This window comes from Canis lupus, chromosome 12 (assembly GCF_048164855.1).
Source record: "Canis lupus baileyi chromosome 12, mCanLup2.hap1, whole genome shotgun sequence".
Classification (NCBI taxonomy): Eukaryota; Metazoa; Chordata; class Mammalia; order Carnivora; family Canidae; genus Canis; species Canis lupus.
In genome coordinates this window covers 59,158,936-59,172,328 of record NC_132849.1, presented here as the reverse complement: position 1 = coordinate 59,172,328, position 13,393 = coordinate 59,158,936, and the positions used below count along the sequence as shown (strand labels likewise).

Here is a 13,393-nt window from a genome sequence, read left to right as displayed (position 1 = left end):
GTGAAATTTTTAACGCTTACCAAACCAGTGACACTTGGATTGGCGCCATGAGAAAGCAGCAACTCTACCACTTCCGTACGGCCTTTATAACATGCCCACATAAGAGCTGTCCAACCTCCCTAAGGAAAAAAAGGGGGTGGGGGGACTTTTGGTCATCTCCAAGCACAAAAATGCCATTCATGAAGTTCCTTTTTTGAACATTTCTATATAAAACCATTGTGTATGAAGGCACTACTATGTAGTTTTATATTCCCAAACTTCACAAATACACAATAGGATCTGAAACAGGTCAAATCTCTTAATTCCAAAAATGATTACTCCAAATTTTGACTATATCATGGAAACTGAAAGAGAACATTCATATCAGATTTTTTAAATTTCCAATATTTAAAAATAAATAAATGAATTTCCAATATTTATTTTGGCTGTTTAAAAATTTTTTCTTTGGAACACTTTCTATGTCCCTAGATATTCTTCTTGTATGAGTCTAGACTTTTTCTAGAGAGGAATTCCAGCAGTCATATTCAACTCCTGCATTTAAACATATCCTATAAATCCCAGATCATTACGGCACCTCTTGCTAAAAAAAAGAGGATACTGAGGCAGAGATCTGTAGATCACGGATTTCCAGGGTGAAGTCATCACGTATGAATGAACAGCATGATGACGTTCTATTTTCTAAATTACAGGAGCAATTTTCTTTTCTTTTTTTATTTTAAGCAATTTTCTCTTCAGTCATAATGCAGTTCAGTAAGAAAGACCAATGTAATCAAATTATACTAAGAAATGAATGTTTTGGGCTTTTTTAAACCATTTAAATCCACATTTGGTTCTGAGAATATAAATCACTTAATCCTTCTGATTCTCTTTCATCATCATGAAAAAGGAGATTAAAAAAATACTTGCCCTGATCAGAAAAGGGCACAATTGCAGAAAGGGAAAACAGATCAGTGGTGGCCAGCGGCTAAGGAGTGGGTGGACTGGATAATTATAAAGGAGCAGTCTAAGGGTACTGTTAAGGTGGTTTAACTGCTCTGTACAGAAGGTGGTGGTAGACATAAGACATTTGCCCTTGGCAAAACCCATAGAACTGTATACCCCAAGAGTGAATTTTACTGTATGCAAATTTTTTGAAAATCAACCAGAATATGGAGAGAAAAACTGAATACAGACTGGGCCAAAAGAATCTAACTATATTACAAATGAATCACATAATCACATAACTACTTAGGAGCTAACCCCCAGGTAACTTTGGAAAGCAGTATTTTGCCTGAATACTATAATGTTAAAGACAGAAAGTAAAATAGTTCTGTGTCTTCCCATCTACTTCATCAAGTTTGAGAATACATATAAGATTATAGAGATAAACAGACTATGTAAATTATAATCATAATTGTAAGTACAATATGGTAGAATGCTACAGTTCCTTAAAGCTCAGACCGCTGACACTTCATAAAGCATTATCAGCAAAGAAGTACATGTTTTTATACATCAAGGAAGAGCAATTCCTTCCTCTATTCCACTGTTAAAATTAACTTTGGAAAAGGGCAAACATTTTGCAAAATAAATAAGCTAGAAATTATCTTTCTTCATCTTTATGCTTTAAGCAGATGTCTGAAGCAAATTAAGACCTAAGATGATTAAGAATCATATCTTGTTCAACCTGTAATATATATGGATGGCATGTCTGAATACAATTACATTTTAAAAATAAACTTATAAACATTATTCTGAAAATTGTAACTTCAAACAACTGAAAATATTTTAAAACTATACTGTCCCTCTTCAAGGTCCTCTTAAAGAAAACAATTCTCTAAGTTTGAAAACACTAATATATTGGAAATTATTGCGTTGTTTTTAATAATATTTTAGAATCTTAAACTCTGAAATAAACTGAAAATGATAATCAAGAATATTCTAAAAGGTCATTATCTCACCTGGGTTTTTATACATTCTTGAGGGTTGTTTCAATGCCCGGCCCCAAATCCTAAAAGTGATGTTTTAATATCAACTCATGCACAAAAGTACAAGGTTCCAGACATACTTGCTACTGATTAAGATTCCAGCTAATTAAACAGAACATCTTAAGTGACGCACATACCATATCACGGTGCTCCAAGTTGACCCCACACTTAAGCAGTTCTTCTACAATGTGCACGTGCCCTTCCTTGGATGCCGATATAAGTGCTGTCCAGTTATCCTTGAACACAGTCACCAATGTTACCATTTCAAAACCAAAAATCACAACCCATAGTGAGGGAAGTAAATTCAAGTTTACGTACCAAATGATCATACCAAATTGACATGATCTGACCCACTCTAAACAACTCTAAAATAACACCAAAGCATAAGCTCTGTTAAGAATTTATCAGTGTATCACCGCAGTGGTGCAGAAGTGCTTTCACAACTGCTCGTTCAGTCTTTTCACTGAATGTCTAATTACATATTGCATTTTTTTTAAAAAAAGACAAGATGACTATCAAAACCTTAAAGTTAATCCTTGTGGCTGCCAACCATTACTATAAATTGAAATTAAAGAGCCGTCATCAGATTTAAGAGCACATTCACAGGCTATTAAACTAACGTGATCCCATGATATATTTAGAAACTACATGATAAAAAAAACTACTGTCCTTTATTTTTAAATAAAGGCTACAAGTATCTAAGTATATGTGCTCCCTATTCAGTCAGTACCATCTGTATATAAAAAACAAAGAGCTGACTTTTCATTGAAAGTAAAAATTTCTCCTGCATCACCCCTTTAAAAAACTGACTTTGCATATTAGGCAAAATTAAGATAGACCTGAAAGAACAATTGTAATCTACTAATTTTGAATCACTTCTTAAAAACAACAAAGTTAAGGAAAAGACAACAGATTATTTTAATATATACCAGATCTTCCAGATTGCAATTAGCTCCATTCTTAATTAACTCCTTCACTATTTCCAGATTGCCTTGTTCAGCGGCTATCATCAATGGGGTCTGGCCACACTAAAAAATATAAAAGACACAGAGGGCTTTATGAAATGCCACAGTTAAATATACCACACTTGTGTTTCCACAATGTTATGTTAAACATTGTTTACAGAATTTCTCAAATTTAGAAACACCTTTGAAATCTTAAGTTTTCAATTTGCTAATAATATCCAAGTCAAAGAGAAAATGAAACTTTTTTGGCTAAAGCATTAGTAGTCTGGTTTTGGCACTACAATTTCATTCAAAACAAGAAAAGATGAATACTAGGCTCTGAGAAGTAATTACCACAATGTATATAAAAATCTTAGCATATCTATGGTAACCAAATTCTCTAACAATACCAGATAAAAATATGATACAGAATGTGATTTTAACCATATATGCAAGATGTTCATCAGGGCAAGAGGGAGGAAAGTAAAACTATACATAAAAACCTCCAGTTGCCCCCTATGTGCCTAGAATGAGACACAGTAGTAAGAGACAGTACATCTAAGCCCTGAGAATACAGCAGGCCTGGGCAGCCAGATCCTGGGATGGGTTCCTTCCACAAGCAGGACTCATCTACCACAAGGACAATACACACATGATCATCTTCTGTAAGGGCCATGGTAAGAAACAGATGAGCAGCAGTGGGCTAACAATGATAGTACTAAAAGTGTTAAAACATACTAAGGTATATGAGAAAAAAATTTACACCAAAAATTAAGTTCAATTAGTCAAATATTTAAGTATCTACTTACTATGTATATATCAGTGTGGGGTCACTGATATATGTGTTAAATGCTAACATGACATCGTTTCTGTGTAAAATCCCCAGTAACCACTATTGCTCTTTTGGATCAGAAACAAAATACTTACAGTGGCCATGGCAGGACTACCTCAAAACTTACTCTGTCCCATTCCCTCCCCACCAACATACTCCTAAGCTCTTTCCCACCTCTGGACCCTCACAACAGTTTTCCCTCTGTCCCACCCAATTAACTACCACCCATCCTTCAGCTCTTGGGTCAAACATCAACCCCTCAAGAAAGTCTGACTAAGCCCCCCTAATTCTCCTTTATTATACTAAACTTTGTGATTATGTTTGTTTGATTAACAACTGATAACTGTCCATTTCTCCTAAAGGCTCTAAATTCCATGAGGGTAAGATGCATGTCTGTTTTTGTTTTTTGTTTTTTTTTAATTTAATACTGTATTCTCCCAAAAAGAGAGGCAACCAAGAAACAGACTCTTAAGTATAGAGAACACACTGATGGTTACCAGAGAAGAGGTGAGTGGGGGTGGAGTTAAAGAGAGGATGAGCATCAGGTGTTGTATGGACGTGCTAAATCACTAAATTGTACACCTGAAACTGGTATTACACTGTATGAAAAGAATAAACATAAGTGTAGATGTAAAAATAATAATGTATCACCAGTGTGAAGGACAGTGATTGTCACACAGATATTCAAATATCTGTTGAGTAAATGAGTGAGCAAAAGCTCAAAGAATTAAAAAAATCTGTCAATGGCAACATACAAAGAAGCAAATACAATAACTGGTAAAATACAACAGATGCTATTATAAGAATAATACAAGCAAAGACTTAAAACACAAATATTGGTTTAAGCAAAGTATAAAAGTAAATTGCTTTAAATAGAGACATTCTTATATAACAGTGGATATTAAATTATGCATCATTCAACCAAGGTCATCAGGGAATGAGGTATTATTCACAAATAGATTTTTCCAGGTGAAAAAGCTTATCCTTTAAACATTAAATTTGATTATATATTTTATGATAACTATTACTTTAAAAAGCAATGCACACATTACTTACTACTTGTTAAACAGATTACCTTAAACATTACATTTGCAATTGAGTCATAACTACAGACATCAATTACTACACCAAGCTTGCTTCTGTCAGCTGTAACTTCTTCGACAAACTTTCTATAGCAACCTTTTCCTTCCTAATCGACCGTGATAAAAAGTGAGATAACAAAGACATTGATATAATACACAAATTAAAACCAAGTAATCCTGAATCCATGGCCCTAACGATATATGAATTTTACATCAGAGTTTTCAGATTAGTAATTCCAGAGACTCAGAATTTTCCTGTTTACTTTCTGGGGTCACAGTCATTTCAGAAAGTTCACAGAGATAGGTGCTTCTTGAGTATGAGGGAGAAAATAATGTAGATGTGCATACATATCTATAAGACAAATAAGAAACATGGTATAAATTTGATTAACTAGAAACAAGCCAAATTTATTTATGTTTAAAGATTTTTTTATTCATTTATTCATGAGAGACACAGAGGCAGAGACATAGGCAGAGGGAGAAGCAGTCTCCATGCAGGGAGCCCGATGTGGGACTCAATCCCGGAACCCCGGGACCACACGGAGCTGAAGGTAGACGCTCATCCACTGAACAACCCAGGCATCCTGAAACAAGCCAAATTTAAAACTTGAATAGTCATTACTTTCTCTTGCAGAAACTATTAGTGGTCTCTCCAGCATTCAAAGTGACAGGATTTTGTTTAGGGGCAGCAATGTGCTCAGCTAAAAAAAAACCCACACTGTTCAGCCTCACTTGCAGCTGGAAATCATCCTATGCTACTGCTTGAGCTAAGTCTCCCAGGACAGCTCAGCAATTAGACGAGCTCAGCTGCCTTCTTCCTTTTTCTTGCCCCATATGTAGACACATTGGTGAACATGGCAAGATGGCTGATGTGCAGTTACCAGCACACAGTGCAGAGTAGAGAGAGAGGCAGAAGGAACCTGGGAAGATTTCCGGAATCCAACGTATCAACCTTGGAATGGTTCCTCCAGCTTGTCCTCACGTGCAAAAAATAAGACCTTAATTTGATTAAGACATTGTTTTAGGATCTATTACATGCAATCCTACGTAATTCTTAACTAATACACCTTTACAGCTACACTAAAATCAAAAAGATAAATAACTGTCAAAAGAGGCTACCATGAGGGGATCCCTGGGTGGCGCAGCGGTTTGGCGCCTGCCTTTGGCCCAGGGAGCGATCCTGGAGACCCGGGATCGAATCCCACGTCGGGCTCCCGGTGCATGGAGCCTGCTTCTCCCTCTGCCTGTGTCTCTGCCTCTCTCTCTCTCTGTGACTATCATAAATAAATAAAAATTAAAAAAAAAGGCTACCATGAAGTTTTATTAGATTCTCAAAGATAGAAGAAAAGTTACATTAAGCAAGGCTTATAACAAAATATTTATTCTATTAGTTCTTGCTTAACCAATCTTATAACTACACTTGTAGAGACAGACTAACTTAGAATCAGCCATGACAACTTTATTCTTCCACTTCAAAATGAATCATACCCCTTCAGGGGTATGAATCAGGCCCCTTCCATACCTAATCCTGCACATCCCAGTAAACCCCAAGCCCATTGCTTTCCAAAATACAGAGAATCACAGAACTCACATGACCCCTACTCCACTTATAAGGATCTCCCAAGCCAAAACACATTATAACAAACATTGCACCAACGGAAGTTCCCTCAACAGGTACCATACTTATCTCAGCTTCCCAGAAGACTAGAATGCAAAAACATTTCCTATTCACCATCTCTTTGCTCTGCCCAATTCCTAGAGTAACTACTTCTACTTATTTGGGTGTACTAAAGTCTCAATAACCACTGCCCTTTAAAGTAAACCTTTAGAGAATATATACTTCTTCTGATAATTGTAGTGAAACTAAAATATTTTTATTTTTTATTTTTTTAAACTTATCAGTTTTTTTTTCCTTTTAAAAGATTTTATTTATTTATTCATAAGAGACACAGAGAGAGAAGCAGAGACACAGGCAGAGGGAGAAGCAGGCTCTGAGCAGGGAGCCTGATGCAGGACTCAATCCCAGGACCCTGGGATCACGACCTGAGCCAAAGGCAGACACTCAACCACTGAGACACCCAGGCATCCCAAAACTAAAATATTTTTAAATTCTCCTTTGAAATTTCCCTCAGAGCCTATTTCTAAGCATATAAACAAATCCATCCCTCGAATTTGGAGTCCCACTTTATTTTCTTGGGAAAATGGTGTCCTACCTCAGCACTACAATCTTGTACCAAGAAGAGCTGAGAGTAATTTTCTGTTCTTTCTAAAACAAAAGTCCTTCACTATCCTACCAAGGGCAAAAATCTGCCATCATTGAGAACATTCACAGGCCAAGAGCTATCTAGTTTATAAATAAAGCTCAGAGGAAAGAATGCAGGAAATTAGCATTACTGAGGGTAGCTAACTGTATGCTAAATACAGTACAACAATTTTCCCCACATTATTTTATTTTATTGATGTAATCTTTAAGAGAACTTTTCAAAACTGATAACCAAAACACATTAATATAAAGTAAAATAATTTTAAAGGGAGGAAAAAAGAGAAGAAAATCCATACAACTTTACAGAATTCTATAAAATTTAAATTTTATCAGAAGCCATAGAAGCAAAATACCCCAAAAAAGCCTGGAGAAAGCTACTTTCTCTCCAACTCTAACACTGAGCCATAATTAACAATCCAGGTTGCTTCAAATCGTTATTTTAAAACTCTAATTTCAATTGATGCAACCCTAAACTAGATAAAAATACCATTAATGTCAGGAATGCCTGGGTAGCTCATTCAGCTAAGCAGGTGACTCTTGATTTCACCTCAGATCATGATCTCAAGAGTTGTGAGATCAACCCCTGGCCTTGGGCTCCAAGCTCAGTGCAGTCTGCTTGAGAGTCTCCCTCTCCCTCTGCATGTACCTCCCCCTGCTTGTACACTCTTTAAATAAATAAATTAAAAATAAAAAAATAATAAATAACATTAATACCAGTTAAATGCTACCACATGCACGATTTAGTGAAGCTCTCTATACCAAATATGCTTCATTCTTTATGGGAAAGATTAATAATTTTGTGCTTACTGATAAGCTATATTTCTCCTTCCAAGTGAAACTATTTCCTTGGTATTCTTATAGAAAATGTCTATGAAGTAATATTTAATCTTTTTAAACTATCATCCTTTTGTTATTTCAAATATGCTAATAAATGCTAATAAAATGACCACTTTTTAAAGTAACTATAACAATGAACAATCTCCAATTATAAATTCTCTCTTACCTATTGAGAACAATTATTGACAACTTGCATAATCAGAGAAGAGTTACCTAATCAAAATATATTATATTCAATACAGAAACACTGAAAATATGTGCCTATCATTAGATTGAACTTACTCTGAAAACTCAAAGAATGGCAACAGAGCATAAACAGGTTATACTTTGAAATAAAACAGAGCAGCATTCAAATTTGGGTTCTACCAGGTAGTAACTTGGATAGGAAACTGGCCATTTAACTGTAAATCAAGATAAATAACAGTATTACTCTTTATAGAGTTGCTATGCAATTTAAATGAGCTGATTCAATTAAAAACATTAACTATCATAAGATTATAGCAGCAACAATTTCTGTATACAATAACAAAATTTTTATGTTAAGATTTCCTTGTGACAGTTACTAACATTTAAAGAAATTAGGTACCCTATGTCAAAAATAATTATCATAAAATAACTGCTGATTCCACAACTTTAAACATTTATAATATTTGCATATTCATGTTCATAGCAGCACTATTCACAATAGACAAGAGGAAGAAAAAATACCCAAATGTCCATCAATAGATAAATGCATAAACAAAATACAATGGAATGGTATTCAACTCTATTAAAAGGAAAGAAATCTTGTCATATGCTACATTATTGAACCTTAAGAATATTATGCTAAGTGAAATCAGCCATTATAAAAAGACAAATACTGTTTGATCCCACTTATATGAGGTATCAAGAGCAGTCAAATTTAAAAAAAAAAAAAAAAGAGCAGTCAAATTCATAGAAACAGAAAGTATAAGAGTAGTTACCAGGGGCTGGGGAGAAAAGAAATAGGGAGTTGCTGTTTAACCAACATGGAGTTTTTGACTTGAAAAAGATCTGGAGATATTTCAGAACATTATAAATTAGTTACATGACTGAACACAAATGAATTATACACTTAAAAATGGTTAAGATGATAAATTTTGTTTTTTCCCCCTACAATAAAAAAACTGAAACTTCTTTACATGTCTACACACACAGATACATATATGTTCACACATACATACATATATATGTATCACTCCTCATTCACTGGCAAAAAAAAACTACATTGAAAATACAGCTTTAAGAAGCTTTTTCCTTTTTTTCTTAAATCTTTTTTAAATTTATTTTTAAGTAATCTCTACATCCAATGTGGGACTTAAACTCATCATCATGAGATCAATCGTCACATGCTCTTCCAGCTGAGCTGGTCTGGTGCCCCGAAAGTTTTATTTTTCTTAAATTCCATAAAATACATACAAACTTTGACACTTAGAAAATTCATACAAAAAGTTTTTTAGCCCCTAAAATGCTGCAGAATGGTGCTTCATGATTAGATAAGATCAACGTCTATTTACTTATATTGTTGAATAGAAATATCTAATAGAAGTTAATGAAAATGGTAAATATATATTTCCCTATCTTATTAAACAAAACACATAACCTATTTAACTATCCTTTAAAGATGTAGGCTCTTTAAAATCCCTAAGTGCATGAAATGAATAACTTAGAGAACCAAGGTACCATTAAAGAAAATATTTTTAAAATTTTGTCTAATCTATTTCTAGGAAGAGTGGGTCTAGAAACTCTCTAAAACTTCCTAGAAATACTTCAGACTTTAGTAATCAAACTTCCCAAATATTGGTTATTCCACCAAAAAAAAAAAAATCAATCATAAATCTAAACTCCACATTCAATCAAATATATGAGTTCAAATGTATTCCAAAAGTACAGAATTTGAAGTACTTTGAACAACTTTACCAGAGCTAAGAACTTTGTATTTCATATTCACTTGTATCCTTGTACACAGAAGTCACTAGTTAACAAATATTCATGAAAAGAATTTAATTTTAGAAACTCGGTCTTAGGGGTGCCAGTCTGGCTCATTCAGTAGAGCACCTGACTCTTGATCCCGGGGTCCTGAGTTCAAGCCCCATATTGGGTGTGGAAAAAAAAAAAAGAAAACGAAAGAAAGAAAAGAAAAAGAAAGAAAGGAAACTTGGTCTTACCTCATTTCTCTCATCTACATCTTTGCATTTTTCAAGAAGAGCTTTCAGGGCAGGAATGTTTTCTTCTTCTACATAATTTATTACACTCTGTGATATCAGAACTGACATTTTCACAAAAAGCTGTAGTTATCCTTAATCCAATACCTGTTAAAAGTAGATTAGATAAAATACACATAATTTGTGATTAGGAAAAAACTAATTTGCTACTATCTTATCATTTTTAACCTTACACTTGTACAAGGCCCTACAGCTCAGCTGTCAAAATGCCCACCCCTCCCTTCCCAAGTCTCACACACATCTCAATCTTAACTCATCCAAATCCTAAACTCCAAATGCATCCCTCAATCCATCCTCCTCATCACCACCCCTTAATAGAAGAAAGTGCTCCACAGCTCCTCCATCTCTGTAAATGGCTGTTCCAGCTCCATCCTTCCAATGGAACTACCCGACTTATCTCATTCTCTACACTCTACACTCATTTTATTAGGAAATCCTAGTAGATTGGCTTTACCTAGAAAACATATTTTAAATCTAACTACTGCTCACCATCTCCAACACAATCACTGTGGTCCAAGCCACTATGACTTCTCATCTAGATCCCAACTGCTCTTCCTACTTCCATTTGCCTTCTCTACAGTCCATCCTCCACAAGGCAACCACAGTGATATTCTGAAAACCTAAGTCTGACCAGAGCTTCTTAAACCACAACATGCATCAGAATCACCTAGAGAGCTTGCAAAACCCAGATGCCTAGGCCTTACCCTCAGAGATTCTGATTTGGTAGGTGTGCGTGCAGCCCAAGTCTGCATTTTTAACAAGCTCCCAGGAGATGCTGCTTCATCTGCTGACTGAAGAACCCCACCTGGAGTGGTCCTGAGTCAGATTCCATCTTTCCCTGCTCAAAGCCCTCCACTGGCTTCTCACAGAACCCAAATCACATGTGTTACCTTGCTCTCAATGACTCTACGTGACCTTATCTCCTACCACTCCCCTTTACCCATTTCATGGCTTGAACACGCCAAAAACTGTGCCACCTCAGGGATTCTGTCTCCCTAAATCTCTTCCACCAGAAATGCACGTCTCCCTCCCTCACTTCCTTTGCTCACCTGATTAGGAAAGTCTAACCTGACCCTGTGATATAAAATAGTTAACAACCTCACACATCCTCCACAGTGGTCCCCACACTCCCACCACCTCCTTGCCCTGCTTTATGTTCTCCATGGTACTTACCGCCATTGAAAATATATCATATTATGTGTTTACTGTTCATCTACCACTACTAGAATGCAAATTCGAAAAAAGTAGGCATGTTGTTTGACCCAACTGGACATTCAAATGCAAATAAACAAATATCAATGCATACTTTGCGCAAAATACATATACTAAAATTGACCTAAATATCTAAAAGCACAATAATTCTGGAAGATAACACAGACTATTTTGGATTAAGCAAAGACTCTTTAACACTAAAAGCATCATCCTCAAAAAAAGAAAAATGATAAATCAGAGTTGACCAATGTTAAAAATTTTTGCTCTAAGAGAATAAAATTACTTGGTACTGGTGACATCTTTTATCCTTCCATTTTCCCCCTTTTTGAGCACTGTCAACTCATATCCCATGTTTGTCCCCTCATTATAATTTATAGCATATGACTTATTTCTCAAGTTTCACAGGTTCACAATGGATAGGAATTATGCCTCAAGATGGACTCTACCCAGAGCCTCACTCATACCTGATTTAGATGATGAGATTTAGAAGTTGAGAGCTGACAAGATTCAAATGAGACTGAGTTAATGCTATAATGAGCGGAGCCTTGGGATAGGGTTTTGCATGGGCGTAGAAGTCTACCCTCTGGGGACCAAAAGACAGACATCCTGAAAAAGGAAAACTATATGGACATAAAACAGATCAGAAATTGTCAGAGTCTAAGGGAAGAGAATGAGAGGACTACATTGGGGTGCAAGAGAATTTACGGGGGTTCTTCAACTCTTCCCTATCCTGCTTGTAGTGGTAGTATGATTATATGCATTTGTCAAAATTCAAAACTGGACAGTAAAAAGGGCAAATAATACTGATGTAGAGTGTAACTCAGTAATACGTCATTTTACAAAAATCCTCCAAAAAAGTTATGTTACTTGTTCCACTAACTTCACTGCTAGATATCAATTCTAAAAACACAGGAAATATGGACAAAGTACAACACAATTTTATTCATGAGAACAAGAAACTTAGAGATGGGAAATTACATAAATTATGATAAATTCACACAATGGAATAAACAGTCATCAAAAACTATGTGATATATTAGATGGTAGAAAAAATTAAAATCAAACTATATACACAGCATCTCAACTATTATAAATATATACATTTTTAAATACTGAAATGAAACAGATCAAATGGTAATGGCATTAATATAATATTTTTCTTTAGAAACATTATTTCCTAATTTTCCAGAATGCGACACTTTTTTTCCTAAAGTATAACTGACAGAGAATATCCAATTAGTTTCAAGTACACCTCTTGATCCCCCTAAGTCTAGTTGCCATTTGTCACCAAAGTTATTATAATATTACTGACTGTACTCCCTATGCTGTATATCACATCCCAAGAATACTTGGGATACTTCTATTATTGCAAACCAGTAAGAGATTTCTATTAGCAGTTGTCACCAATTTTCAATGCCTTCATTTGTTCTCTTATCTTATAGGATCAAGTTTAATACCTCAGTAAAGCATCCAGGATCCGGCTCTAACTACCATTCTCTTTTTATACCAGTGCCACTTCCTCCCACAGCCCAATCAAACTGAAGCGCTCAAAGATGCCCCTACCTGTAGGCAGCTCCGCACACCTACCTTTGTTCAATTTACTCCCTCCATTTTGAACACCATCCTCATGTCCACTGTATCAAAGCATCAACCACTCTTTCCAGAGTACAACCATTACTGCTTTCTGTCTAACGTACTTGTAACTTCTAACATCTGCAAACCCCACCCTCAGTGCTCTAGTTTAGGGCCTTCATCATCTATATTAATCAAGACTCCTCAGGGTACAAGAGACAAATTTAAACTCGCTTAAGCAAAATTGGAAATTCATTTTAAGGATACTGATTTATTTCGCAAAACCACACTGTGGGAAAGGTGGGTGCCACTGGACTTCAAATGCCAGTAGAATCCTCATTCTCTGTTGGCTTAATCTATTTTCATTATAGACCAACTTCTACACAAATAAGAATATGGCAGCCAACAGCTATCTAAGTCCCAAATCAGATAGTTTCTCAAAAA

At 35.4% G+C, this 13,393-nt stretch overlaps 1 protein-coding gene across 24 annotated transcripts in view; it reads right to left on the bottom strand.

Moving 5' to 3' along the window:
- The window catches only part of KIDINS220 (kinase D interacting substrate 220), a 104,235-nt gene that overhangs the window by 86,717 nt on the left and 4,125 nt on the right, over nucleotides 1-13,393 (bottom strand). For 21 of the 24 annotated variants that reach the window (XR_012004858.1, XM_072771188.1, XM_072771190.1 and 18 more), the window contains exons 2-5: nucleotides 10,109-10,252; nucleotides 2,894-2,992; nucleotides 2,102-2,200; nucleotides 21-119 (exon numbers count right to left, since the gene is read on the bottom strand). Coding sequence is in view for 23 of the 24 variants with exons in the window: in XM_072771188.1 (XP_072627289.1) it covers nucleotides 21-119; nucleotides 2,102-2,200; nucleotides 2,894-2,992; nucleotides 10,109-10,216 (405 nt within the window). In the remaining variant the exon portion in view is untranslated. Of the gene's footprint in view, nucleotides 1-20; nucleotides 120-2,101; nucleotides 2,201-2,893; nucleotides 2,993-8,204; nucleotides 8,324-10,108; nucleotides 10,253-11,841; nucleotides 11,998-13,393 lie in introns of those variants that run through there. The other 3 variants (XM_072771176.1, XM_072771174.1, XM_072771182.1) reach the window with 3 other exon arrangements.